The 25212-nt window shown below is 40.3% G+C and overlaps 1 protein-coding gene across 1 annotated transcript in view; it reads left to right on the top strand.

Moving 5' to 3' along the window:
- Positions 1 to 439: 439 nt before the first annotated feature.
- LOC125467424 (transmembrane protein 273-like) overlaps positions 440 to 25212 on the top strand; it is a 53770-nt gene continuing 28997 nt past the window's right edge. The window contains exon 1 of the mRNA XM_048563230.2: positions 440 to 553. Within this exon, the coding sequence (XP_048419187.1) occupies positions 499 to 553 (55 nt within the window). The 5' untranslated portion in view covers positions 440 to 498. The remainder of the gene's footprint in view (positions 554 to 25212) is intronic.

The following is a 25212-nucleotide window of genomic DNA, read 5'->3' as shown; positions in this document are numbered from 1 at the left end:
CTCATTCTTTAGCTCTGCATCTATTTCCTTCATTACAACTCTGCAAAGTGCTTGAGGATGTTTGCCCATATTAGGCGTCCCATATAAATGCAAGTTGATGTTGTTGACATGAATTTATTAACAAAGGGACTTCAGCTTTGAATTACTACAATCCAGAATGGGACAGTGTGGAAATGAATTGTTTCTCATCACAGTGAGTAGATGATTTGTAGAGTGACAACTGTATTTGCTGTAAAATTAGTTGATGAGATAAATACGGTACAGCATCACCTTCTAAAAAAAACATTTTCAGTAACTAGGGCTCAAAAAATTTGTTTTGCTTTATGGTATTATTTTTTAAAAAATCACTTTGTTCCAACAAAAAAGGAAGTGTTTGATCTTTTGCACCATTACAGGATGTGGTTGCTACTTCCTTTTGAGTTTTTTTTTGCAATCTTTTACACATCTCACTGATCACAATTTACATTTAAAGGACAGTTGCTTCGATTTGACAAGAAAATGGCTCGGTGTTTTTGTTGGTTTATGATTTCACTGGCTTTAATTTTCTCATTTGGTAAGTGAAAATGTTAGATTTGTTTTTAAAATACTTTTCATTGTTGAGAAATTGTTGCAGATCGTTGATTACATCTATGGTTTGTCAGCTCAGCTAGTTCCTTGTATAAACAATACTGCATAGGTTGAGACATTCTTGCTAAGTGTAAAAGGAAAAGAACCAGAAGTAAATCAGCAACTGATGAAAAGTTGGTCTGAATTCCACAAATGTTAGCACCTTTCCCACGTTGATTAGCTTTGTTTGACCTTGTTGTTTTTCTGGTTCTTGATTGCTTTAGTCTCGACAAACCTGACAAATACATCTAATTGCTGAACACTTCTGCTAGTGTACACTATGGAAATTTAAGGTTCTTTGATGACCTGACAAAGTTTTACTGAATTCAAAACGCAGACAACAGTTCCAACTAAACTTGAACTGAAAGCTTTGGGTTCTTAGTTAAGAAGTTTAAATTGGGCAATAACATAGAAGGAATTAACCAGCTTGTACGGTAAGTTGGCTTTTCATTGACATATATTAATAAGTTTATTGAATTTCTAGCATTTTAATGTGGCCACTTGTGGGTTACAGAATAGGAAAAATGTTAGCCTTTAGTTACATTGCTCCTTTTCTATTTTTGCAGCCTTTCATTGACAGATGCCATTTGGCCAGGTACCATTCCAACAGCACACTCAAGCAGTGGCTTTGTAATATCAAGCCAATGGGTATTGATGGGTGATTCCTATAGCAGCCAATATGGATGGAAAACTTGGGCATTCAGCATTTCCTGGGAGCATCTCTGCACTGAGCCATTGACCAGAATACATTGACTATTCTGTTTGTGCTAATTTGCATGTTGTCCTGTTAGTACAAAGCATCTGGTTTGTTAATTTGACAATGTTAGGGTCGAAGTAGAGACTCCCAAATCTCTGAGCATGGCATGATTCCAATACAGATTCTTGCTGATTTATATTTCACTTGGAGATTGTATGTCTTCTTAACTGTTTCAAATTCATGGTATTTTTCTGATCCCATACTATCAGGTACGACTTTGAGCCTCTCTACTGGTAGAGCATTGAGAACACATATTTCAGAGGCTTCATGTCAAGAATAGAGCCTCACAAGATTTACCCTTCCCTTTTTGGTTACAATTAAGAAGGACAAATTGCTTCAATAATTTTCAGTTTTCCTTGGCCAGTCCTCTCCTGAGGTTTGGGGAATCATGCTGCAATATGCTTTTTTATGGCCATAGGAGAAAACTCAAAGTTCCAATGAGCCCCTTCATGCACAAACCCAGGCAGTGAAATGTCACAAGACTATTTATCATCAGAGGTCATTGTAACCGACAACATCCTTGGCCACAGTTCACCTTCTAAGGAAAGGTCACTGCACAACCATCAGGATGAAAGGGCCACAAAACCATTTACCTTTAAAACTGAGACAATCATTTAGATTGAGAGTGACTACCTACTGACATTTATGAGACTTACCCCTGCCTGTGACATCGCCCATTAATTTTCGCTCGAGTAAAGTAAGTGTCAATGTAAAAAATGATAAATGAATTGCTGTTCCTTCTGTTTGATTGGACTCTAATCAAAATTTTAATGTTTCCTCTGTACGTAATGGTTTTGATTATCGGTCATTTCATGGATTTTTCTTTTCTCCAACTGTTGCTATGTGGCTTTGGAGAGATAGAATTGATTCCTGAGAGAGGCTCAGAGTCCAATGGCTTCACTGTCACCATCTGAGGTGGGCAATTTGTACAATCTTTGTAACCTGGAGGAGGACAGATTGCTGAAGAGATGTACAGCCCTGCATTTGCACCCGATAACCCTCGGTCATGATGGCAGCATTATGAGCTGCCCTGACTGAAGTTTGAGCTTTCACTGCACCATTCCAATATCAAGCTACTGCAGCTGGTGTTGCAGTAGAGGTTGTCATGTTCAATATCTCTCCCTGCTTGGTTTAGGTCCAAGGGGTGCATTGCTGGAAAGGAAGGGCTCTGAGCTCTTTCTAGTGACATGTCATTGCTAGACTCCTCCAAGTAGGCTGGGGCTGTTTACCCTGGAGAGTCAGAGGCTGAGGGGTGACCTTACAGAGGTTTTAAAAACATGGGATGCACGGAGAGGGTGCATAGTCAAGGTCTTTTTCCCAGGGCAGGAGTACCAAGACTAGAGGACATCAGTTTAAGTTGAGAGGTGATGATTTAAGAGGGTCCAAAGGGGTAATGTTTTCATACAGAGAGTGGAATGGAATGAGTTGCTAGTGAAAGTGTTGGAGATGGGTAGAATGTCAACATTTAAAAGGCATCTAGATGGGTATATGAATAGGAAATGTTTGGACAGATATTGGTCAAATGCTAGCAAATAGGACTTGATTAATTTAGGCTATCTGGTCAGCATGGGCAAGTTGGACCAAAAGGCCTGTTTCTGTGCTGTACATCTTTATGACTGTCTGACTCTATGATCCTTGACAGTGACACAAGGAGGTTTCCTGATGCAACAAGAATATTTTTGTTTTGTGTACACAGATCAAAATGCTTATCAGACTCCTCTGCAGCAGAGTTCATGGGGCTATTCGTTCCTGTGGTGAACAAGTGCCTGTGGTATCCTTGCTCCATCTTCTGGCTGAGGGCCACTCATGTCTCTGTCTCACACAGGAAGGATCCCACCCCCTTGCTGTCTCTCAAAATGTTGCAGTATGTCAGTGTCTGAGCTGGTTACAGATTGAAATTAACTGACAGTGTATCTTCATCAGCGCTGTCTCATGGCCTACACTGCCTGAGCAAGTTGCACATTTTGCAAGCATGTCTATCCTCTTCCAGTTAGAGAAAGGGTAGCGTTTCAGTGAATGTCATCCAATCTGGTTGGCCAATGTCTCCGACATGGTTGAATACCTGACAGCGTGTGCAAGTTGTGAGATGTGGAAGTTTTGAGATGGTGGCGTGAACAACGGTGTTTGGTGGGGTTTGAATTTCAGGTATGTGTCTAATTGTTAGAGATTGTTACTAGGTGAGTCATGAGGATATGGTCAGTTGAACAGTATCTGAAGCCAGTAGTGCCAATGCTAGGCTGCACCATTTGAAGGTGCATACGTTGACTTTGAGCATGTGTGCAATGCCATTGAATTTTTTGTAGCGCTGCATCCAGGTCCTCAGGGTTTGACCCCTTGCTGGCCTCCATGGTTATCTGCTCTGATTTTCTGACAATGTGTCTGCAGGCCTCCTGACCCAATGTCTACGCAGGATATCTATACTTCTTTCCACCATAACCTTCCAAATTCACGATCGCAAAGTCCAGTGGGTGCTAAGTCACGGAATAAATTTAAGGAGGAGATGGGCAGAATTTTAATTAGTAATTGTTTGAAGGGTTACAGGGAGTGGGCAGGAAAGTGGAGTTGAGGCTGAGATGGGATCAGCCATGATTGTATTCACTGGGGAATAGGTTTGAGGGGCTGAATTGCCTACTCCTACTCCTCATTTGTTATGGTCTTATGCACACACCCATTGTTCAGAAACTAGGGGGTGACAGTCTCCCATGTGGTATCTCAAGTGAATAATTCCCAGCTTGTAGTTGCTTCATGGCAACAACCAGAAGTTACCCCACCCACAAGTGAGCTCCCCTTGAAGAGGTGCAGGCTAGTTACAGACAGTGCAGGCCAGTTTTAAGTAATACTAGGCAATCATGATATTACTAAAGTTGTTAGGGCTGTTCTCAACTGAAAATTGGTGCTGCTTTCAACACAACAGAGATCTGTGGGTTAAGCATGCATTGTGATCCCAGTACACATCTACAGGGGCTATCCCCTAGTTTGCTTAATAGAATTTCTCAATATTGTACAACCCAGCAATAATGCAGAGTCTTGTTTGGTAGACTTCATGCAAAGCCAAAAATAACAAGCTTTTAATTACTATTAAATGATTATTAAATCACAATTATATAATCTGATGACTTCTGTAGATCACATGCTCAGATTACATATGCAAGTTCCTATGGAAAGTTGAAATTCTTTTCAATGTTTGAAAAGTGGAAACTAATTGTAAATTAATTTTAATAACAAAATTAATTAGACGCCAATTGCATGACTTTCTTCAAATATATCGTGGCACATTACAAAAACATTTCAGAACTGCATTTTTTTTTGATGAACATAAATCAGGGGAGTGTCTGCTTTGCATTTTTGGCATAAAATTGTGGCCATTTTGATAAGTGTTTATCTTCCATGAATTGTATTCAAACTAATTTGTGTAACAGTGAACACAAAACCTGCTTTCAACCGATACACCTGCCTTTTAAATTTTTGTTTTAATTTGCTCGATAGCATATTCCTTGATACAAAGATACAATTTCTTAAGAAATACGAACTGGAGTAGATCACCTGGTCCCTTGAGTCAGCTCTACCATTCGATATGATCATCTCCTTCAATGCCACTTCCCCATATTCAATGATCATAATTTTGTTGATCAATAGCTTTACTTAAGAATGGTAACTCAATAAAGTTTGATAAATAGAGCCGAAAATCGTTTATCATTAAAAAAGTCATTTTAAATTAATGTTAATCTATCACCTATGCATTTTCTGATTTTAAATGAATGTAAAAAGATTTTTGAAATACTGTAAAAACCTATGTTCCTGTTCAGCACAGCAGTCAAGAGCTTGTATGTTTTTAAAAAAAGTTCCAACACCTTTTAAAACCTTCCCTACGGCCAAAAGATTCAGCTTCAGTCTGAGATAATGAGGTGTGGAGCTGGATGAACATTGCAGGCCGAGCAGCATCATAGGAGCAGGAAGGCTGATGTTGAAGGGTGCAGGCCTGAAACATCAGCCTTCCTGATCCTATGATGCTGCTTGGCCTGCTGTGTTCATCTAGTTCTACACCTTGTTATCTCGGATTCTGCAGCATCTGCAGTTCCTATTACCTCAGCTTCAGACTGAGAGTGTTTTCAAGTCCTGCAGAGGAACATAATTACCTGCAGTCCAATGTTGATTAATTTATTCTGGGATCATGTCGGCATTGTTTGTTCCCTCATGCGTTATTTCAAAACTAACAGAGATGCTCGCCAAACTTTGGTTGCGCTGTATGCAAATTTTGTGTGCTTTTACACTGGATCAGTTGATATTCCAACAACAGCTCCTGGCACAGCAGTGTAATCAAGTGTGAGTCCCATATCTGCAGTTCATGTAATGTGATCAAAGGTCAACATTGAAACAATTTCATGGCGTGTGAACAAATGTGACAAATCAGGCTGAGAGAAAGACTAAGGAAATGCTGGACAAAAGTTAGTCACCAGGAATGTAACTCAATTTGCCAAAAGCTTGTCCTTTGAAAAGTAGAGTCTGAGGAACACAAAAGCTGATGTTTCGGGCCATGACCTTTTCTGATGAAGGGACTAGGCCCCAAACGCCAGCTTTTGTGCTCCTAAGATGCTGCTTGGCCTGCTGTGTTCATCCAGCCCCACACTTTGTTTTCTCGGATTTTCCAGCATCTGCAGTTCCGATTATCTCTGAAAAGTAGCATGGATGTTGTTACAATTTCAGCAGAAAAAAGTAACTCTCTTTTTAAAAGTCTTGGAAGTCCAAAATCACAGCTTCTCTACATCTCCTGCCACTTTCAATGACCTATGCACATATCCCTCTGCTCCTACAACACCTTTTAGAATGGTACCTCTTAATTTATATTGTTTTTCATAAGAAAGACTTAAGAAAGCCTGCAATGGTTGAACATTTAGCTTTATTTATTTATTTTTCAACCTAATACTTAAAGTGACTGCAATGTTTAACTTTTAATGTTGTTCCTTATTTCTTGGTATCTTATTCTTAAGTTTTTGTACCTAGGTACTTGTATGTAAGATGGCGTCGTGTGTGGTGACATTAAATACTTTTCACTGCTGTACTTTTGTACTTGTGAAAACATGACAATAAAGTCTAAATCTAAATCTAAATCTTTTCAATGTTCTTCCTACCAAAATGCATCACTCACGCTTCTTCTCTGCATTGAAACTCATCAGTTACCAACTGCAAACTCTCTGAATTTGCCTATGTCCTTCTGGAGTTTTACACTGCTTTCCTCTACAGTTAACAATTCTTCTAGGATATAACATGGTCCCCAGCTAAAAGTAAGCCAAATTCCACAGTATGATCACCTCCAGAAATGATACAGCTCTGAGTAACATCCACCATTCAATCTTAGATGGTATTGATCCACCACTCTTATCTCCAAGGAACTGAAACAGCTTTTCTAGGCCTGAAATGTCAGCTTTTGATGCTCCTAAGATGCTGCTTGGCCTGCTGTGTTCATCCAGCTCTACACTTTGTGTAGACACTGTGTGTTTGCTTCTTCTAAGTTTCTAGATCTAGATCTTTCTTTTATGGCCTGCCTGGAACCACAAATTTCTACTGCGTTCTGTGAGCTCTTTGTGCCCTTTAATATGATTTCAGACAGGCTCAGTCTCTCGAGAGTTTGGGTTTAAATCAAAGTTTCCTTAGGAAGTTTCGCTGTTAGTAAGTTTCCTTCCACTTTGCCCCTTTCAATTTCCCTCTTCAAATAGGGTCTCTGTAAAAGGTCTGAATTTATGGATTCCAGAAAATATATGTTGGATTCAAGTTAGAGATCACCTACGTATGTTTTAACATTATCTGCTTAACACTGTTCATCTCTACCCTCTGGTTCTCTATGATACTCAAAGGGCAATTTCCATTTTAGTCCTCCCTGCATTGGCTACAACCAAGTTGGAAAATTCAAGACATCCTCACCAGGATTTTTCATTCATTCATTTTAATCATCAGAAATTATGGATGGCAAAGGTACAGTTTTTGTGCTGTCAACATGCTCTGAGCTGGCAATACATGCCACCTAAATGCTCCATTCTTGACAAATAAACAAACCACAAGATTTAATCATCTAAGTTCAAATAAAAAGGCCCAATAAGCTTATCTAATCTTACCGTTCAACAAAATAGATCCTGTTATCTTATGATGACAGTGTCTGGCTGTTTCTACAATCTAGCATTTTATTTCACTCATCGATCAATTTCAAAATGATGGGATTGTTGGGATGCAGAAGGTGGTCGCCCAGACTACCCTTATGCGTCAATGTGCCAATCAGTGTGCTTCTAATCAGAAAATATGGGCAGGTGTTGCATCTTTTACAGTTACAGGGGAAAGAACCAAGTGGGTTGGTGGGGTGTGGCACGGACTAAGGAGTGGCAAAGGAAATTGTGCTTGCAGAAGGCAGAGAGGGTTGGTGAGTGGAAGATGTTCTGGGTGGTGGGGTCTAACTGGAATTGATGGAAGTGTTTTAGGATGACACATTGGATACAGAGGCTGGTGGGGTGGAAAGGGGGATCCTATCTTTATTATGTTTGGGCAGGCGTGGTGGTTAAGAGCTGAGGAGCAGGGAATGGAGGAGGCACTATGGAAGGCTGCCTGGATGACAGAGGGGGGAAAAGGCAGACATCTGGGCTACTTGGGAGTGGAACATCTCCTCATCAGAGCAGATGCAATGGAGAAAGAGGAATTGGGAAAACAGGGTGGAGTTTTTGCAGGATACCACTTGGGAGGAGTAGTAGTCTAGGAAGCTATGGGAGTCTGTCAGTTTGTGGTAAATGTCGGTTCATAAACTGTTGACAGAAATGGAAACAGAGTGGTCAAGAGTGGTTTGGGTGTGTTAGTGGGCTGATATGTTGATCTGGACAAATATGCTCTAAAGGAGTTAGCTTGAGGACAGTCTTTAAACAGCTCTGCAAAGCAAGTGAGGGAAAGATCTTTCTCGCTCTGAATGCTAGAAGCCAGGCAAGCCACTGAAGTCACTGTTACAAAGGACGCAGGACAAAATTGTGTTCGCTAATTTGCTGAGCTTGGTTATTTGGCTCCTTTTAAACCAAAATGACACGTGGACTGGAGAATGGTATCCATGAGGTAATTTTATTTTTAAATTAACCATGAGTGACTGAGACTGGGGGTTGAATAAATAAAGGGAGCCAGTTCATCCTTCTTCATCCTGGAGAATAAATTTTTTGGGTGTATCTTGCTCAGAATCGTAACGAACTGGTTACCCTCACCCAGGGACCTCTCGTAACACTTCCCACATAAGTGAATATGCCCCGTCCAGGGGTTAGCCTTGTAAATATTCTCTGAATTGTTTCCAACACATAATTCCTTGCTTAAATAAGGAGTCCAATGCCATACATAGTATTCCAGATGTGGCCTTGCCAATTCCCTGTATCACTGAAGCATAACCACCTTACATTTGCGTTCAACAATTCTCTTCAAAATCAATGATAACATGCTATTCACTTTCTTAATTACTTGCTGTGCCTGCATACTAGCTTTTTATTTGTGATTCATGAACAAGGACACCCAGGCCCATGACAAGTCATAGCCTTACAAGCTCACACCATTGAGATAACGGTGCTCCTTTTTATTCTTCCTCCCGAAAGGAGCAACTTTATATTTTCCGACAGAGTACTCTGTTTTACAGATCCTTGTCCACTTATGAACCTATCCACATCCCTTCGTAGACTCCTTATATCTTCTTTGCAACTTACTTTTGTATCTATTTTTGTATCATTAGAAGATGTAACAATCAGATGCTCAGTTCCCTTATGACTTTATATAGTCATTTCAATAAATTTTTTAAAAAATCAAGGTCCCAGCACTGAGCCTTGTGGCATTAAACACCATTAACTCTTGCCAAACAATAAAATGACACATTTATGCCTACTTTTGTTTTCCTGTTAGCTAGCCAATCTTCTACCATATGCTGTCCACTGTACCATAGCAACATAGGAACAGGCAAAAGCCATTGAGGCCATACAGCCTGCTCCCAACTTAATACAATTGGGATGGATCGATCTCTTCTTTTTAATTCCTTCCAACTCCTTTCAGTATTGCTGTCCTCATTACCTTTACACCATTTGTAATGAGAAATCTACCACTTTCAACTTGAAACATACTCGAAGATTAAGCTGTGTGACTATTTGGAAGATTCATAACCCTCCGAGGAAAAATGGTTTCTCCTCATCTCGGTCCTAAGTGGCAACCCCTTATGTTCAATGTGTGCACCCTGGTTCTAGGCTATGCTGCTTGTGGGAATATCTTACTTGCATATACCCTGCCTACCCTTGAAGTACTTTGTAGGTTTTAATAAGGACATGCAGCACTCTTTGAAACACTAAAGAATACAGACCCAGTTTGCTCAATCTTGTTTCATAGGATAGCCCTGCCCTTCCAGGAACAAACCTGACGAACTTTTGTTACACTTCCTCTATGGCAGTAATAATCCTTCATGCGATAAAGAAACCAAAAACTGTGCTTAGTACTTTAAGTGCGGTTTAATCCATCTTCTGTGAATTGAAGCAAATCTTCACTACTTCTGTACTCAAATCTTCTTGCAATTACGGCTACCATTCCATGGCCCTTTCTCATAGCCTGCATGATCTGCCTGCTGACCCCTCAGTGGCTTATTGGCAAGACATCTAGGTCCCTTTGCACATCCAATAAAAGTTGATAACCTCACATTTTTCTACGTTATATTCTATTTACCCTGTTCTTGCTCAATCACTAAGCCTGTTCAAATTCTCCTGAAGCCACTTTATACATAGAATCCCTAAGGTGTGAAAGTAGGCCACTTTCTCCATCGAGTCCACACCAAGATTCAAAGAACATCCCAACCCCAACCCTATCATATCCCCTGTGACCTTGCATTTCCCATGGCCAATCCACCAAACCTTTGGACTGTGGAAAAAAAAGCTGGTGAACTCAGAGGAAACCCACCAGACACGGGGAGAGCATGTAAACTCCACAAAAGTAGTTGCCCGAGGCTGGGATCGAACCTGGGTCCATGGTGCTGTGAGGCAGCTGTGCCACCCACTGAGCTGTGTCCCTCCTTGGTGACTTAGTGGCTTGCACTGCTGCCTCACAGCAACAGGGATATCTTCTTCATAACAAACATTACCACTTACCTTTGCACCATCTACAAAGTTGGAAATGTTATACTTGGTCCTCAAATCTAAATCATTGAGATACATTACAAACAGCCAAAGCCCAAGGAGTGAACCTAATAGCACCTGCTAGTCACAACCTGCTAAAATTAATATGACCCATTTATTCCTGTTCTCCGTTCTCTGCCTGTTAGTTAATCCCTAACAGTATATTACCTCTTATACTATAAGAAATAGAAGCAGAATTAGGCTATTTGGCCCTTTGAGTCTGATCTGCTTTTCTATCATGGCTGAAATGTTTCTCAACCCAATTATCTGCCTTCTCCCTGCAGACCATGTGCTCTAACTTTGCTAAGCAACCTCTCACGGCGGACTTTATTAAAAGCCTCCTAAGAATCCAAGTTATATATGCCCATCGACTCCCCTCCATTAATTTGTTTGATCACACCTTCAAAAAAACTTCCAAGTTCATCAAACAACCTTTCTCATTCTCTGCCCAATCAATTCAGCAAAGATCTAGCACTTTCCAAATCCATGACCACTTCCATACTGAAGGACAAGGGGCTGCAGATACTTGGAAAAACCAACTCCTTCAAGTTCCCTTCCAAGGCACTCACCATCCTGACTTGGAAATATATCACCATTTCTTTACTGTCACTCAAGGTAACTGTGTTATTCATGCTGCAGGTTTCTCTAGTCTCCTGATTAATACTTTTCCCTAAATTAGGGCTCTTGTGGTACAATGGAGGCTTAAATCCCACATGCTCCAAAGTTGTGTTGTTACTGCATTGGACCACAACTTCTGGCTGACCTTTTCTTCACCCAGAAAGATGTCCTGCTGCTGCTCCATGATATTCTTGACCCTTGCACTTGGGAGGCAACATACTTTACAGGAGCCATGGTCAATATTGCAAAAACACCTGCATGAAGCTCTGATGACATAATCGCTATTCTTCTCCATCACCACTCCACCCCAACCCCATCAGCATTCAGGAACTTGTCAGCTTGCAGCTCCAATAATTGCTCGGCACCACTTCCCTAGTGATTGTAATTTTTTTGATTCCCTCAGTCTCCTTCTTTTCCTGATCTACAGCTACTTTCAAAATCCAACTTGCATTTTCCACAGTAGAGAGCAATGCAAGATAGCTATTCAGTTCATCTGCCTGCTCTTTATTTTCCATAATTAATTCACCAGATGCGCTCTCTATAGGACCACGTTACACATCCTTTTCTTCCTACATATTTATAGGACATCTATTTTTCTATTTCTAGTTAACTACCTCCCTTATTCTACTCCTTTTTAATCTTTTAGTCACTCTTTGCTTTTAAAAAAAATTCTGACAAGTTTCCTGAACTGACATCCATCTTTCTGTAATCGTATGGTTTTCTTAAAGTTTGAAACTATCTTTAACTTTTTTGATTAATCACAGATGATAAGTCCTCCCCTTATACTTTCTCATTGGAATGTACCTATAATACGTAATCTGAAATATCACATTAAATGTCTGTCATTGACTGATTCTTTAACATATTTTGCCATTATTATTCTTATATTTATCATTATTAAATTGCTGAGCTCACTTCAAAAATACGGCTATTGTGTTTCCAAATTGAACAATGTCTATGCTTTAAAATGTATTCAGATTGTTCCTGTATTTTGTTTCAAGGATATTTCAGGTGCATGAAACATTATAGAAATGCAGCTTTTTCTGGCCCATCATTTAGAAAGGAATTAGTAGACTAAAGCTTATGAGCCTGATGCAATCTAAGCATTTCCTAAGTTTTCTTGCCACTTGTTGATTTTAAAAAGAAACAGGAGTACAAGTTCAATTATTTTACATGTCATCCTGAACTGAATCAAATGTAGGAGCTAACTCAGATTTCAGGGATTTAGTCAAGCTGAACGTTTGCTGTGCTGTTAGAACTTGGCTCAGATCATTTGCTGCAGAAGGAAAAATGTGCGAGAATATTGCTGGGGTTTTATACACACATAATACCCACTAATTTTGAAGAAAAACTATTGGCTTATTTACAAGTGCATAGTTTCTTTTCAGAGACCCACAATATAGCTCCCAATTTAGCGAGCTGAATTTGTCTGGCCAATTCTAAGCCAAACTAAACCTCAGAGTCTTGACATGGTCCCTTACCTGCAGACTGTATTATTCTGACTTAGGATCGGAACAATCTTAATAGTGCTTGCAAGGTATAAGACCCTGTGGAAGGAACATTTTTAATTCCTCCAAGAAATTCCTATTAAAAGTTTTTTGTGTAAACAGAGAACTTTTGCTTTGTTTAGAGAGAATACAGTAGAAACTTGGCTCTCCCCCATACACTCACCAACTTTGCTCATAAAATGTCTAATGATGTACACAGGGTTATTTTTGGAGATACTTGATTGTATGAAGTTGCCAAGGTCATTAAATGGAAATGCGTTGAACTAACTTAGAAAAACTGAAGAAAATCTTTTGTTCAAGATTAACACTCAAAATATCACTGAATGGCAGCAATTAACCAAGCAGTCAGGATGTTTATTCCTAATGCAAACTAACCAAGAGCAAACGTTTAACATCATGGGGACAAGTTTCTGCTCTCTCGGCAGAATTCATCCCTTGTGCCCTCATGACAAAATTGCATTCTGGTGGTTACTACTTTCTTTGTAATCTGTGGGATCCTGCTGTGTACAGATTGACTGCCACATTTCCCCTCACTCGCAACAAAGCCTACATTTTGATGCAGGATTTTGCGCTACAAGTGGGTTGCTGAAATTGTGAAAGTCGCTACATGATCATAACATGTGTTAGTATTTCGTTATGAAGCCACTTGCAGAATCCAGTTGAAGCTAAATGTCCAACTGACCCCCATGAGCTCCATCTCAGCCACAGAAACCCCTCCCCATCACCAGCTGTGTCAATGTTCGCACTAGGAAATTTCTTTGAAGCTGCAAGTTTTTATTTTATTCATTTACTGGATGAGGATGTAGCTGGATAGGCTAGCATTTATTGCCCATCCCTAATTGCCCAGTGGTGATCTTATTGAGGAAATTCCACCGGTAACATCAAAGAGAAAGATCTGGGAGCTGGTGTTCTTTAACTCTCAGCTCAGTAAGTATTTCAAATCACTTGTTTGTTCTCTCATGCCATGTTCAATTGCTTTGTGTCTGATTATGACAGTCTGGTAAATGATCTATACTCAATGTGCTTGCTTGGTTAAGCCTGGGCATTGACTCAAAGATAACAAGTAGGCACCACTGGACATGAGCTGGAAGTGTGTTTGACATGTTAAAGCATTATATAAGACTGCTGCTTGCTTAGAAACTTGTGCCATTCCTATAAAACTCTGAGGAAAAACAAATAGAAAAACTATTCAACATTCAGGATGTCCCAAAACATTTTAGTGCTCATACTTTCTTTGAAATGCAGTGTACTGTGGCATCACGTGCCTGTTAAGTCCTCTTGAACATGAAATAGCTTGTTAATAATTTAACCTTGTGCGCACTTTGAATGCTGCAAGGAAGCAACTGAGAATAAAGGGTAGAAATTAGTCATCCAGTTTATCTCAATATTTGCAGGTTCAGTGGGAGAGCAATTTTTTTAAGGAATGTATGATGAATGCACTATAGTGAGTACAGGACTATATACACTTGCCCCATTTAACCAGAACCTTTGGTAACTATCTCTATGCTGAGCATGAGATTGATCTCCCAGACCCTAGATTATGTGCTTTTCAGCCTCTATGCTATTTTGATTTCAGGGGTTCAGGCCATTTATTCTTTCAGACCCTGCTAGCCTAATCTCAGTTGGCTTGCTGGTATTGACAGGCACACTGACCCAGAGGACCCCCTTGCCATTCAATGGTATAACCATCACTGAATCTCCAACTATCAACATCCTCGGGAGCTATCATTGACCAGAAACTCAACTGGACTCACCACATAAACACAGGACAGCTCACAGGCTAAGAATATGCTATGACTGGAAGTCAGCTCCAATCCACTTTCTCAAGGGCAACTGGAAATGGGCAATAATTGCTGGCCAACCAGCAACCCTCACATCCTATGGGTGAATAAAAGCAATAAGAATATGGGACTCTCAAGCAAGTAAATGGGATGGGAAATGAAAGTATTTCTCTGATTTCTTTCACACTCATACACTTTCAAATCTCTTTACCAGGACATTACCTTATTCAGACAGTAATATCTGGCAGCAGCTTATGAGTGAATTGTGTTCTCTGCAGCTTCTCTTTGAGGGCCAGATCACACTGCACCAAGTGTACTTGTCTAGAGAAAGAATAACAGTACTTTCTGAAACTGGGCTTGCTGAACTCATCACCAAGAAACTTGAAAGTTCTGCTTTGTTCATTGCTGTAACTCGTGGTGCCTACCATATATGCTTAACAATGTATCAAGCAGACTAGTTCATGAGAAAACCATGCAGTGTGGTGTGGTGATGATAACCTGCATTTATCACTGGTTAAGAAACTAACACTTGCTTACATATATAATGCCTTTGGAAACCTTAGGGTATTACATCGCACTTCAGAGCTAATTAGGTACTGAAGTTACTCATTGTTACAATATAGAAAGCCAGCAGCTGAGTTGCATTCAACAACTTCCTTTCAAATGGTGAAGAAGGAATGGCTGGATCATTCTTGCAGGATGTTGGTTGAGGGTTAAATATTGTCCAGACTTCCAGTGGAAGTGCTATCCTCCCACCCAACCCATCCCGGCTTTAGAGGTAGTAAAAAGTGCAGATGCTAGAGTCAGACACAACACAATACAGAGCTGGATGAACTCAGCAGGCCAGGCAGCATCAGAGGAGCAGGAAAGTTGATGTTTCTGGTCAGGGCCCTTCTTCAGAAATGGGGGAGGTTAAAGGGAGCTCAGAAATACATAGAGAGGAGGTGTAGGGCTGGGGAAGGTAGGTGGGTTGGCCGTGGTGATGTAGATGGGGCAGCGGTGGAGATCGGTCAATGAGGTGGGAGGGACGGACAGGTGGGACAGAAAATGTTATGTCAGGTCAAGGAGGCAGGGATGAGACGGTGGGTTGGTCATGGGGTGAGGCTGGGGCCGGGGAGATTTTGAAATTGGTAAAATCCACATTTAGGCCATTGGGTTGCAGGGTCCCTCGGCGGAACATGAGGTGCTGCTCCTCCAGTTTGTGGGTGCCGTTATTGTGACGGCTATAGGATCCTTTTCCAACCACCTCCAGGGGCAGTCAGAGCTTTGTTTTAAGCCTTGTCTGAAAACCATCACATTTGATAGTGTGGTACTCCCTCAGGACAATGCTAGAGTGTCTGTCTAGATTATGTGCACAGGTCTGTGGAATTTGAACTCACATTCTTCCAGTCTAGATGTGAAACAAAGCTCCAGCTGATAGCTCAACAAGCTCAGGTTTGCTATACATGTCTTAACTGTGTACTTGTAACAACAAAAGATTTTGTTCAATTAGGACTGGTGTCAATTTGGGAACTGTTGCTTGTGATACACCTATACTGGCTCCATACCCTAGAATGACATGTCAATCATGACCACAAAACTAGTTCCTATTAACTTCAGAGTCGGGGGAGTAAACCAATTGGAATACTTTATACCGATCAATATTAACCACCGTTTTGATGCTGTTTGTTTTAACCTTGTGTGAATGAAACCAAATTTTTAAAATAAATACTTCAATGGTTAAGCCAGGAGAGTGGATAGGCAAGGGAAAAGGCCCTAAATAACACAAAAACAATGTGAACCTTGGCTGTGCAGCTCTGAAAATCCTGGCATGAAACCTACTATTGTGCAACATAAGCATGAAAACCAGTAATTTGATGAAATGCCATGCAGCAACTGAGGTAGTGTAGAACCACAACAGACGTCAGTTCGACATTAGTAAAAGCTAAATGACAAAGTACACAGAGCTAAATTGACAGGCCCATAAGTGAGAGGTCTGTCTTAAAAAGTTGATAATGTCAGATTCATAGCACTGTGAGGTTCTCCTTTTTCTGTGAAGTAAATTCTGCAATAGTTTGATCAAACTGTGTGCCAGTTTTGACATTGACGTCTGTGCAGGTGATGAGTTGAGTTTCACTGCGCCTGTTTTGGGAATTTGTTCAAATTACTTAGAACATAGAACATAGAACATTACAGCACTCTACATGCCCTTCGGCCCTCGATGTTGTGCCGACCTGTCATACTGGTCTGAAGCCCATCTAACCTGCACTATTCCATGTACGTCCATATTAACTCAGCTGTGCAACTTATCTCAATATGAACCAGCACCTCTTTGTATAACCTTGAGCATTCTATCTTTTTTAGTTTGTTTGCTAGTTTAGGTACACAGAGACAGGCAGAAAAGAAATGAACCAGGCTTCAAGAAGCAAGATTCCTGTTGTTCTGGCATTAATCCACTTTTGACATTTGATTCCATTTTCAGACCAACCTGTTGCTTATATTTGATCTAACATTACCATTTACAGCTAGTTCAAAGTTGTGCGCAGTAATTATGAATTCAAAGGCAGGAAGCTAGAACATGTAAATAAAAACGATAAGGAAGAAAATTGTGTGGTTCATTTAAGAGGAAAAGTGCTTTTCTAATTTTAGGAATTTATACAAAGAAATGTGTCTGTATGTACCTGAATATGTACAGCTAGTTCTGAAATTGAAATCTGTATCAATTGGCTGTTTGATTGCAAGCTTTAGGCTTGTTTTGATGTTTTGGCAACAAGCTGAAATTTGCCAATAATTTAAGCCAAGCACTTAGCGATTGAAAGCCAATTGAATTGAAATCTGATGGTTTTAACAATCTCAAACCAATGCTATTGTAAAGAAATTCATACGCTGTCCAAGGTATACAAGGAAAGAGTTTTTGAAAAGTGGTGTGAGAGTGAACCGTCAGCTGAGAAATAAGCGTCTTGCTCTCATAAACTGTCTAAGAAAGCACCATCCATCCATAAAAGGTACCACAGCACTTCTAGCTAAGAGTCCTCACAAAATACTTCACAGGAAAAATGTCCCTGACAGTTGGATCAGCAGAAGAAAGGTGTTTATGACTTAAGGACAACAGAAGAGAGGTATGTAATCATTGAGAGACTTGTTTTCATTTATTTTCTTATTACTCCGGTTTATATAAGCGGGACTTGGGTTTATTGGAACAGCATTGTGTTCATTGGAACAGCGTACCAGTAGAATTTAGTTCAATTAGGGAATGGTTAATAGTTAAGGGGCAATTGTTCAGTTGGTTACTAATTCTGTTAATTAGTTCATTGTTAGGGCTAAATAAATAAGTTGTTACTTGTTGCTTATAAAGTGAATATCAGGGATTTTCTTTCATTTGATCACTCTTTTTAAGTCTTTTAAAGGTGAGGCGAGCTTCTCTGGCCCTTTTTGGGTTTAATTATTAGAAGGGAACGTCTGATCCCACCATAACAGATTGGAGGTTTGTGTTTCAGTTTAATTATCAGAGGGGTTTGAACTCTTCTCCGTAACATAGTGAACATTAAGTGACTCATTATTTCTCAAAAGGAAGGCACAGGATACAGTACAGGATGGTGGCTCAGTGGTTAGCACTGCTGCCTCAGTGTTAAGGACCCGGATTTGATTTCACACTTGGGCAACTGTGTGTGGAGTTTGCACATTTTCCCCATGTCTCAGTGGGATTTCTCTGAGGGCTCTGATTTCCTCCCACAGTCCAAAGATGCACAGATTAGGTGGATTGACCAACTAAATTGCCCATTGTGTTCCAGGATATGCAGACTAGGGGGGTTAGCCATGGGAAATGCAGGGTTACAGAGAAAGGGTATTGGGTGGGTGTGGTGGGTTGCTCTCTGGAGGGTTAGTGCAGACTTGATGGGCCAAATGGCCTGTTTCCAAACTGCAGGGATTCTATGATTATGATTGTATTAAAGGTCAAGAGGAGTCAGTAAAACATAACCAGATTAGCCATAAGGTAAAACTTCACAAATCCTTTCCAGTTGTGTCATTATTTTGAGACTTGAAAAGTGCCCTGATGCCAAGGTTGAGCCAGCAGAGATGAGGATCAGGGGGTTTGCTGATAGAAAGCGGTGAGAACAGTGGGCAGTAGTTATAGAGTCATAGAGTTGTACAGCATGAAAACAGAAACTTCGGTCCAAATCGTCCATGCTGACCAGATATCCTAAATAAATCTAGTCCCATTTACCAACATTTAGCCCTTCTCCCTCTAAACCCTTCCTATTCATTTACCTGTTCTGATGCCTTTTAAATGTTGTATTTGTACCAGCCTCCACCACATCCTCAGACAGCTCATTCTATACATGCACCACCCTCTATGTGAAAATGTTGCCCCTTAGATCTCTTCTAAATGTTTACCTCCTCACCCAAAACCTATACCCTCTAGTTCTGGACTCCCCCACTGTGGGAAAAAAGACCTTATCTACTCACCCTATCCATCCCCTCGTGATTCTATAAACCTCTATAAGGTCATCCCTCGGCCTCTAACGCTCCGTGGAAAATAGCCCCAACCTATTCAGCCTCTCCCTGTAGCTCAAACCCTCCAACCCTGGCAACATCCTCGTAAATCTTTTCTGAATTATTTCAAGATCCACAACATCATCCCTATAGCAGGGAGACCAGAATTGCACATAGCATTCCAAAAGTGACCGCACCAGTGCCCTGTTTTTAAATAAAAATCAAATGCCTTTTCACTGAGTTTTTTAGAGAAGTAATCAGGCCTCAAGCTGAGCTCTGCCAGAGCCACTATTTAAATAAATTTGTATGGTTTAAAGATACCTCACTCACAGCTTCTGGCATTAAAACAAGTTCCACAGTGGCCATTCTTGCCTGAGAGCATGCAGACCCAAGATTGTGGCTTCCAAGCAGTGGCCTGTTGTAATGAGAAAGATAAGAGACTTTTCCTTACATAACATCTTTAATGCCTTCTGTATATTTGTAGCCAAGTATGTCTCGGGCTCTGGCTATCAACAGGATGCATATGTTACTATTTTTTTCTTCTCACAATTAATAGCCAGCGAACTCATTTTTTTTAACTCAAGAAACCTTAGTTCAATTGGGTCCCTTGAAAACATAATATCATTTGGCCTGGGTAAAAGGGATTCATGTGGGAAGGATCTTTTGTAAATTTCTCTTTGCTGGAGCCAACTGAGGGGGTACATGGGTAAAGAATCTGAGCCAGTTCATCCCTCTTCACCATGTACTTGATGATTTGGGATATTGTGCCTGGAACCATAATAACTTTGGGAAACTCATTCAGGTCATATCACAAAGGAACCACTAATTTCAGTTCAATGACTGCTTTCCCATCAGAATGCCTCAAGCATTTTTTCTAATGGAGAAATATCAACTCGTATCTTTTGTAGCTATCTCTTCTAAAGAAGGGGTTCCAGTTGCATTAATCTCATTATAAGAGTAAGTATTTGGCTCTTTGCCAATCTGAAACTATGTCCTACTTCTGACAATCTTTCAGAAGTGAACTCGATACTCTTGTATATTCTTGTAACATTCTTTTATCATAGCTGGGTAGTGCCTGTGTACTTTGTTATTCCACATCATTCACGCTGACTCACAGTTTGTACTGTTTGACCTATATGTTATGACGTTTGTCAAATAGTTTTTGGACATCTGTACTTTATGAAGTGTCTTGTGAGGTTGGGTTGTTCTTTACCTCTCAGGATGTCTTTGGAGTCTTTCTGCTTTCTGGTTCCAGCACAACTGGAATTTCTTCCTCCAGAACTAAATATTTCTTGGATTGTAAGAAATGATATCCAGGACATTTAGGACAGAGCAGCCTGCTTGATTGGCACCACACCCACAAAAAACATCTACTCCTGCCACATTTGACATTCAGTAGCAGCATTGTGTACTGTCTCTAAGATGCACTGCAGAAATTCCCCAATTTTCCTTAGACAGCACCTTCCAAACCCATAACCACTTCCAGTAGAAGGACAGGAGTACAGGCACATGGGAACACCACTGTCTGCAAGTTCCCCTCAGAGCCACTCGCCATCCTGACTTGGAAATATATTGCCATTCCTTTACTGTCGCTGGTCAAAATTCTGGAACTCCCTCCCTACCGGCATTGTGGGTCAACTCCATGGCATGCAGACTGCAACATTTCAAGAAGGCAGGTCACCAGCATCCCCTCAAGGGCAGCTAGGAATACACATTAAATACTTGTCAGCCAGTAACACCCACATCCTATGAGTGAATAAAAAAATCCAATAAAACATATCAATAATTTCCACAATAATTCTGTCTGTTATGAATTCTGATTTCAAACCTCCACAGTCAAGGTTTCTCACTAATCTGTCGAGGTTGTTAATGAAAGTATCTATCCCTGGATACTGAACTCTTCATTAAATTTTCTCATTCAAGAATTGTATTTGTTCTCCAATCAAGATCATTACCAGAAGTTTTTTAAACTCTGTTAAAGTATTTGTACATTCTTTGACATGTTGGCAATTTAAAACACCATTCACTGTAGTGCTACTGAATGCAATAATACATTAATTTGTTCAGCTTCAGAATTAGTATTTTATTCTGACGCAAATCTAAAAATCTTGAGAATTTTTTCTAAAAGATGTCCTATCTGTGTTCTGTTTGTCTTTATCTGGAATTAAATCTTTCTGGAAATATTATTTGCCTATTGATTTCTTAATGTGTTTGTTTACTCTTATTCCATTAAAGCTGTTTTAAATCTGTGGCAGTTCAATGCTCTTTGTAATGTGTTGTCTTCCAACTTGTATCCTTGCATTATGTCGATGCCGTTTAAATTCTGTTACCTTAAATTTCTTTGAACTTTAAACTCTCTGTTACAACAATAATGCCCGCCTATTTAACTTGTCTGTCTCCTCTTCACTTATCTTCTTCTCCATCCATCTTCGATCCGCCTCCCCCTCTCTCCCTATAACCCTCTTCCCCTCCCCCATTTCTGATGAAGGGTCTAGGCCTGAAACGTCAGCTTTCCTGTTCCTAAGATGCTGCTTGGCCTGCTGAGTTCATCCAGCTGCACACCTTGTTATCTGAATATTCTTTCTTGTCTGCCAACCTGTAAATTCTTCATCATGGCAATATTGTGTGAAATTCTTCCAATAAAGCTTTAAACTTAATTAATACACAAAACTATATTGAATTATTTCTCCAAGTTTTGAGTTGTATTAAACAATAAAATTCAGTATAGTATGGAAGCTGGCCATTCAGCCTATCCATTCCAAACTGAGCCTCTAAAGAGTATCCCACCCAGACCCACCTCCATACCCTATCCCTGTAATGCTGCATTTCCCATGGCTAATCTACCTAGCCTACATTCCCCTGGACACTAGGGACAATTTAGCGTGGCCAATCTGTCTAACCTGCACATCTGTGGACTGTAGGAGGAACCCAGAGCTCCCAGAAGAAACCCACACAGACACAGGGAGAATGTACAAACACCACACATTGAATCGAATCCCGGTCACTGATGCTGTGAGCCAGCAGTGCTAACCACTGAGCCACTATGCCAAAATACAATATCTCTGTGCCGCTTACTAAGATTTCCCTGACATTTACAGAGAGCAAAATGGAGATTTCCCATCTACCGGAGGATTTTCTCACCTTTCCTGCCAAGGTGGACATTTCCTGATACTTCATGGGCAAAATAAACATTTTCAAACTTTTCCTGACTAAAACACAACACATGTTGCTTTGCAGAACCTTTTAAATAAAGTTAGTTGGCTGTGACCTTGTTAAGTTTCTTGCCAAATTCACAATCTAACTTCTATTTATTTCAATCTTCTGCAATCTTTAATTATTTTAACTTACTTCTTCTGTTGGACTCTCTATTAAATCACATTTTTAAAAAAAAATTAACCTAATTGTTACACCTCTGATATAAGTACAGTAAAAAGTTTGTAAGCCACCACTTATAACCCCATCATAGGTACATAGGTACCGCGGCACAGCTACTTCAGTTACAGGTTAGTTACACTGTAACAATGTCACCAACACATAGCACCACCTTAGGTACAGAGCACCTACATACAATCCTTTGTTACAGAATAGAGAAACAAAGAAAAAAAAAGTTACAAACACTAAACACAGTATCACCATATGTAAGAAAAACAAGAAGCAAAATTGAAAAGACAAAGATCACATTCTCTCTTCATGGGCAGGAGAGCAGCACATGGGAGCCCCACATAGTCTGATCACTGGCTGCCATCCTGCTCCCCAACAGGCTGCTGGCATCCCCATTCTGACCACCGTTTGCTGGCATCCCAGCTTATCTTTCCCTATCTGCCCCATTACGTTACCTGAGTTTTCTGATATTATGGTCTCAGTAAAAATTCATTTTCTGAACCTTGCTTGGTTTTCTGCAGCCATATATCCTGGAGTGTAGTTGTGATGGTGGCAATTGTCCCTTCACTTCCTTTCTTCTCAGTCTGGCTTTTGTGTCGTTATTGTAAAGCATGTCCCCCGTGCCTCACAAGGACTTCGAACTTAACTTCCTGAGCTCTGAATTGGTTTCATAGAGCCTTCTTCTCTAAAGTCTCTGTCTCTTCACTGTGAGGGTGGCTTTTACTTTATTCTGTTCTCCTTGCACCTCTGAAGTGAAGGCTATCTTCTGGGATGCTGTTTTCACCCTGTAGCTGCCTCTGTGAGTCTATCTAGCTGCTCATTGGCTTTCATGTTTCAGTTGATGTGACTTGTTTTCAAAAATGTTTTGGCCAGGGCTGAGTGGATTCTTTTCGCTGATGATACCTTAAGACATTTCAATAACAATAGATGCCAACACTTGGTGGTTTGTGGTTGCCATCATGAGATGCCATCAATCCTTGTTTCTGGAAATTTTCTGACCAAACTGTACAGAGATATTATTGCACACCTCTGGAGCAGATGGTACTTGAGCCCAAACCTCCTGGTTCAGAGGTAGGAGCACTACCACTGCACCACAAGAGCTCCTTAAAGGTCATTTGTGAACCAGCTGGACCTTTATGATAATTGACAGTAATTATGAGGACTCCTCCTTTTCTAACAGACATTCTAATCATCAGCATTAGAGAATAAACCACAATTGAGCCTTAGCAAGAAGAGAAACTTGTCTAACAATAACAAGGTACAGCTCATGGCATGAGAACAATAGGTTCAATTAACATTAATCACTTGGTTATAATTATAACTGTCAGTAATTAGAGAGGACACATGTATTGGGATCTATTGTACCTCATACAAAACTGTTCCATTCTCCACCCAACGGTTGTGTTACATCATCCGACTGGGTGGAGCTAATGCACCTTAAACATTCACTCTTTCAGAACCATTGCCATGTACAACAGTCGTCACTGTTGCAGTGTAGGAAGGTAACTTGTGGATAATACTTTTAAAAAATGTTTTAGGGAGGATTATTGAGCAATAAATATTGGCCAGGTCACCAACAAGAACTCCCCTGCACTTTAACTTGAGTTATGGAATGTCTTATGCCCACCTAAGAGAGCAGGTTGTGTTAAAGGCTCTGACAAAGCTAAAAGAAAAATGGCAACAATGTTAACAATGTTACACAAAGAGAAGTTAATTTTGGCCCATGTGGTGCAGGCAATAGTGGGGAAGGGGTGACAATGTGCAAATTTATGACTCCAATATGCTCTGGTAATTATGTAGGGGGGAAAAATTTCAGGTTCCACATGTGCATTAGATAAATCTATCTCAAAATGTCAAAAGCTGCACACTGTGTAACACATTTTGCGTGATTAATTTGACACTGGGATCTATGACTTCACCATATGTCAAATGTTCACAGGAGACTGTTTGTACAGCATGTAGCATTAAATGTTTAAGCCGAAGAAGCTTGCCAAATTAAACTTTGCTGCCTTGTTATAGTCTTAGCCCCTCACACTGCTGTGTTCACACTTTCCATCAACATTGTATTAGTGAGAGGGCATTAACCATCAAAATTCCAGGATTCAGCCAACGGCTCCCTGGCATGCTCCACACATGTTTTCCCAATAATTACCCTGTCCTACTTTTACTGAACTTTCAACACTTTCTGTAATCAAAGCCTACCATGCTGGGCTCTGTATGCAAAATTGAGATTTATGGACAGGTTTACTTGGGGAAATAATCTAATTTTTAGGAGTCATGTTCAAGCATGTTTGGAATTTAAACAGTGATTTCATTGTTTAATAAAGGTATTATTTCCGAGGTTTGAAAATCTCATTTAGTGTCAATTGGGGTCAAAACATATCTCCCAGTTGCTTGCCTTCACCGACATTCCCTGCTGTGAGCTAGGATTCGAGGATAGGTATAATTCCAGGACTTCCTCACAAACAGCTAGCAATACTTCTCTGTCGGCAGTTTAAGTCCAAAGTAGGCCACAGTGGTGTGCAATAAATTGATCCCCAAAATGGTAATAAGGATTGCTTTGTAGCTGAGGGATTGTTTCCGCAGTGATACGTAAGGAATTGTTAATATCTGGCAGGATTTTATTGGGGAATGCTGTATATCTGAATGGGTGGAGCGCCAAAGTGTTACATAATGATGCTGCCAGATTTATAGATGTGTGCATTCCATATGTCTATAAAAAGGTCTTGCATGGAGTATGCACATCTTCTGTCATTGTGTTTGGATCACACTATTTCTGGCATGCTGTGAACTATTCCACCTATTGTTCTCACATCTCAAATGGGCCTCCTAACTGCTGTTTCTCAAATTTTCCACAGTATAGATTGGTTCAGTCCATCCTTATTACCCTTATTTCCCCTAGATTGCCTTTCTTCCTGTCCCAGTTTGACATT

Source organism: Stegostoma tigrinum, chromosome 37 (assembly GCF_030684315.1).
Source record: "Stegostoma tigrinum isolate sSteTig4 chromosome 37, sSteTig4.hap1, whole genome shotgun sequence".
NCBI lineage: Eukaryota > Metazoa > Chordata > Chondrichthyes > Orectolobiformes > Stegostomatidae > Stegostoma > Stegostoma tigrinum.
The sequence above is the reverse complement of the archived record's forward strand: the minus strand, read 5'-3'. Positions and strand labels throughout refer to the sequence as shown.